This window comes from Oreochromis aureus, linkage group 3, assembly GCF_013358895.1.
Source record: "Oreochromis aureus strain Israel breed Guangdong linkage group 3, ZZ_aureus, whole genome shotgun sequence".
Classification (NCBI taxonomy): Eukaryota; Metazoa; Chordata; class Actinopteri; order Cichliformes; family Cichlidae; genus Oreochromis; species Oreochromis aureus.
The window spans coordinates 64,316,689-64,320,905 of record NC_052944.1 but is presented as its reverse complement, the minus strand read 5'-3'; the positions used below and the strand labels follow the sequence as shown (position 1 = coordinate 64,320,905).

At 35.8% G+C, this 4,217-nt stretch overlaps 1 protein-coding gene across 1 annotated transcript; it reads left to right on the top strand.

Annotated features, from left to right (window-relative positions):
• Window positions 1-1,099: 1,099 nt before the first annotated feature.
• LOC120434096 lies at window positions 1,100-2,946 on the top strand. The gene is made up of 5 exons (XM_039601609.1): window positions 1,100-1,439; window positions 1,645-1,705; window positions 1,970-2,105; window positions 2,333-2,428; window positions 2,652-2,946. The coding sequence occupies exons 1-5, from the start codon at window positions 1,239-1,241 to the stop codon at window positions 2,944-2,946; spliced, it is 789 nt and encodes a 262-aa protein (XP_039457543.1). The 5' UTR covers window positions 1,100-1,238.
• Window positions 2,947-4,217: the final 1,271 nt, after the last annotated feature.

Sequence of the window (4,217 nt, the reverse complement as noted above, 5' to 3'; positions counted from 1 at the left end):
GGATTTTATGATTTTCTATATTTATGAGTTGTTATGATTATGTGCTCTAACTGGTATTTAAAGGGTTAAATTTCAGAATTTTAATGAAATTTTGATTTTCATGAACAGCCCTGGTGCTAATCTAAAATCATGTAAAAAAAACTGGACATTTTTTTATATATATGAATTTTATAGCATTTTGTAAATGTAAACAGGGGTGGCCATTTTTGGCCACGAACAGTCTGAAAGGGAGTTTTTATGTTTTCTGCCACTGCAGAAAAAAAACAATGTTGCATAAATGTCATTGATGCTGTTAATTATTGCTATGCATCTAACCTTCATCATGGTTAGCAAATAAATCAGATGGCATGTATTATTTAGAAAAAACTGGGATTTTATGATTTTCTATATTTATGAGTTGTTATGATTATGTGCTCTAACTGGTATTTAAAGGGTTAAATTTCAGAATTTTAATGAAATTTTGATTTTCATGAACAGCCCTGGTGCTAATCTAAAAAATCATGTAAAAAAAACTGGACATTTTTTTTAATATATATGAATTTTATAGCATTTTGTAAATGTAAACAAGGGGTGGCCATTTTTGGCCACGAACAGTCTGAAAGGGAGTTTTTATGTTTTTGCTCTCTCTGCACTAAAATAACAATGCATTATAATCAATGTTGATGTGAATCAATTATATGCCCCAGACTCTACTATTAATAATACAAGAAATTTCAGTAGCAATGCAATTATATAAAATTGCGAGATTTGAGGTTGTCGTCCAGCTGGTGCAGTGGACAAACAAACTGGTGTTTAAAGGGTTAAAAATAAAAAGTAATAATTATTTTATATTTATGGAAAGAACTGAAGTTACTTAAAAGCTTTATGCAAAAAAAAATGGCAAAAAACCAAAAATAATAAAAATTACAGACCTAATCTGTAGGTGGCCACTTTTGGCCACGAACAAGCTGAAAGGGTAGTGATTTTGAACAAACCCAGAGGGCTATCTGTATCTGTGTTTGAATTCATTTCAGGTTCCTCTTCCATCAGTTCCTCAAGCTCATGCTACGCACTCACATTTTGTGAGAAAAAACAAGACCTGCAAACACTATACAAAAGATGTTGTGTGCTTGCCCTTGTCTTCAGCATCAACGTTTCTCATACCGAGAGGAGATTCAAGAGCAAAACTAGCACAAGATGGCCTTATTGGGAAGATCTCCTTTACATCTGACTGGTCTGAAGCACAACTTAGAGAAGAAATGGCAGCAATCTTCAGAAGAACATTTGCACTGTCAACTGGCCAGACATTCCCTTTTGAGTATTTGAGTACAATTAGAGGATGTAAACGACTAATGAAACCAAATGTTTCTAGCAGTTTTCTTTGGGGTGGCCAAGAAGTTGGCTCGATTTGTTCCTCCACCTGCCTCTATATAATGGCAGGGATACAAAAACCTGCACAGGTAAACATTTTATATTGCAGTGCAGAAATATTTATTGTCTAAAAGTTAGTCTGTTCCCTTAACATAATTTTATTAATTGTATTAATTAATATTGCACTTTTAGCAGGTGTAAACAGTTTTTAGTGCAGCCATGTGCCTCTGTGTTACCAGTGATTTGGTGCAACTGTATTTGATTTTATGTAGAACATGCTTTCTTTTCCCTCAGGAGGAACCAGAAGAGCTGTCTGATAGTGACTTTGAAAGTCCAGTCTGCCGGAGAAGACGAGGTATGTGGCGTGAATGAAAACCTAGTGAGGTTCTAAGCTCAATGACCAGTTAGATTTTGTTACTGCAGTGAGTAATAATTCCTGGGAGGTTTGTTTGATGAGAGCATCATTAATTTGTCAGATTTTAATGTTTACGGATTATCACAGGTGATTACAGCCAAGGAGGAATATGTGCCCAACTTTCACTTGAACTAATATAAGGATATACAAAGGCTCTGTTAACATTATGAAGCAAGTCATGCTGACCTTCTTTCCTTTGTTCAGTGCATCATGCGTTGCCTACAACACCAGGTGAAAGTGAGGCCAAGCATCAGGAAACAGAGGGCTGCATTCAGGAGAGTGAAAATGAGGGACAGGCAGAGGGACAGCAGATGTTTCCATATAATGTGGCAGAATTTGTGTAAGCTGTTGTCTAGGGGTTAAAGACATCCTTCATTTTAGATGTTGTTTAGGATATTGTTTCGATGCAGGTTTCCAATTTGCATGTTTGGGGTTTTTTTGTTTTGTTTTTTTGCTGAATGACTGCAACTTTAGGATTTACATTTAATTTTTTTTTTAATGATGTAGTGTCAGAAATTCTTCAAGGCTGACATGTTTTATGATTTCTAATATCTCTTGTCTACTTAGCCCTATTTTTCTGGAGGAAGATGAAGCTCTTGAAGAGGCAATTCAGCGTAGCCTCCTAGAAGAGTCTGATAGACAGAGTGAAGTTCATATTTCAAGGTAAGATTTGAAAGTAACCTTTAATAATTGAATATCTTATTTGCATCTTTACTTGCATCATTTTTTTGAAGTTACACAATTACAAAGGTAATTGCTCATTTCTGACTAATTTAATATGGACTATCACAACATAATTATCTGTAACTCTGTGCACTTGAGTCAAATGTACAGCAAATTTCCATTTTTCCCCAAGATCTGTTTGTCATTGTCCCTTTTTATATAGGTCTTTTAAGAAGCTCAGCAAAGAAGAAATTGAAGGTCTTCTTAGAGCTCATAGTGAGAAAGTCATTACACCAGGAACAAGACAACTCCATATCAGTCGAGCCAATGTGTGGTCGACTGCTTTTTGCGCCAGTTCAAGAGACCCAAGTTTGCAGAAAGCTGTGAGATGCTTTATGTCACATTTGCAAGCGATGAACATGATACAGAGGAAGATGCTGCTGACCTTGGGGGGCCAAGGCGCGGAGTTTTTCCGCTTTACTGGTGAAGGCCATCTTTCAGGACAGTGGTGCTTTTGAAGGTAATATGATTTCATAGACAAACTAACTAACTTACTTACTCAAGGCCTAAAGGCTTGTTGACGACACTCGCTTTTATAATGTTACAAACGCAACAACCACCTGATCTGAACATTGTTTGACAGAACATTAACAAGTTAATAAATGACTACAGATGATAAATCTGTTATGTTATCTTCTGTGTGTCTGAAACAGTACAAAAAAAAAGTAATACATTTTTGTCTGTCAATCTCAAGATATCAGTTGGCATCTGCACAGAATATACTTTTTTTTGTGTGTTATTTTTCAGCTACACCAAATGGATGCACACTGAAATTTAACATCCTACACTTGCAAAATGGAGTATATCGAACCATTGGCAGGATGTTGTCCACGATAATAGTGCAAGGTGGAGAAGCACCAGCCTTTCTCTCTCCACATGTAGTAGACTACATTGTGTCAGGAGACATTCTTCGAGTACACCTAACACCGGATGATATAGGTGACCCTGAGTTAAGAGAGAATCTGAAAAAGGTGAATTGCAATATTATAACAAGAATATTGTAATATTTCCTATATTCACAAGTCTTCTGGTCTTCTTTTATAATATATAATAAATACACTTTTGGTTATTAGAGGCAATTCCATGTATTATATTTTCAATTTGTTTCCTTTTTGTTAAAAAAAATTTTTATTGGTGAAATACAGCCAAATAAACCAAAACGTTTCGAGTCCAATTAAAATGAACCATCTGCAGTATTTGTGTACACTGGTAAAAAAACAAACATTTAAAGTGTTTTTCTTAAATATTTAGGTTGTAAATGCAACAACTCAACATGATTTGGAGAAAGCAGTCAGCTGCTGCGACTCATGGCGATATCAAGTTGAAGGTCTTCCACTCACAGTCACCATGGCCAATAAAGATCTGTTTGTGAAAAATGCAGCTCTATATCTTGCAGTCCTGCAACGGCAAAGCTGTTTCGATCAACTAACTGATGGCTTGTCCTACTATGGAGTGAGATTTATATTTTTTCTGTATCAATTGGTCATTATTTTATAATAAACATTTAGAGTGAGCTACTTTTTGTATTTAAAACTGGAATTTAACCATTATTTAAACTTTTGTCTAGATTTTATCACTCCTGAGAGAGAACCCCAGTTTGCGTGTTCTGCTTGACCTATCGGGGGAGGACAAAGATCTGACAGCCAGTTTAATTGCTGGGGTTCTCAGGCCAAGCTATTCTGTCCTTGGGAGCAACAGAAGAGTTAGAGAGGAGCTGATGGTGGTCAAA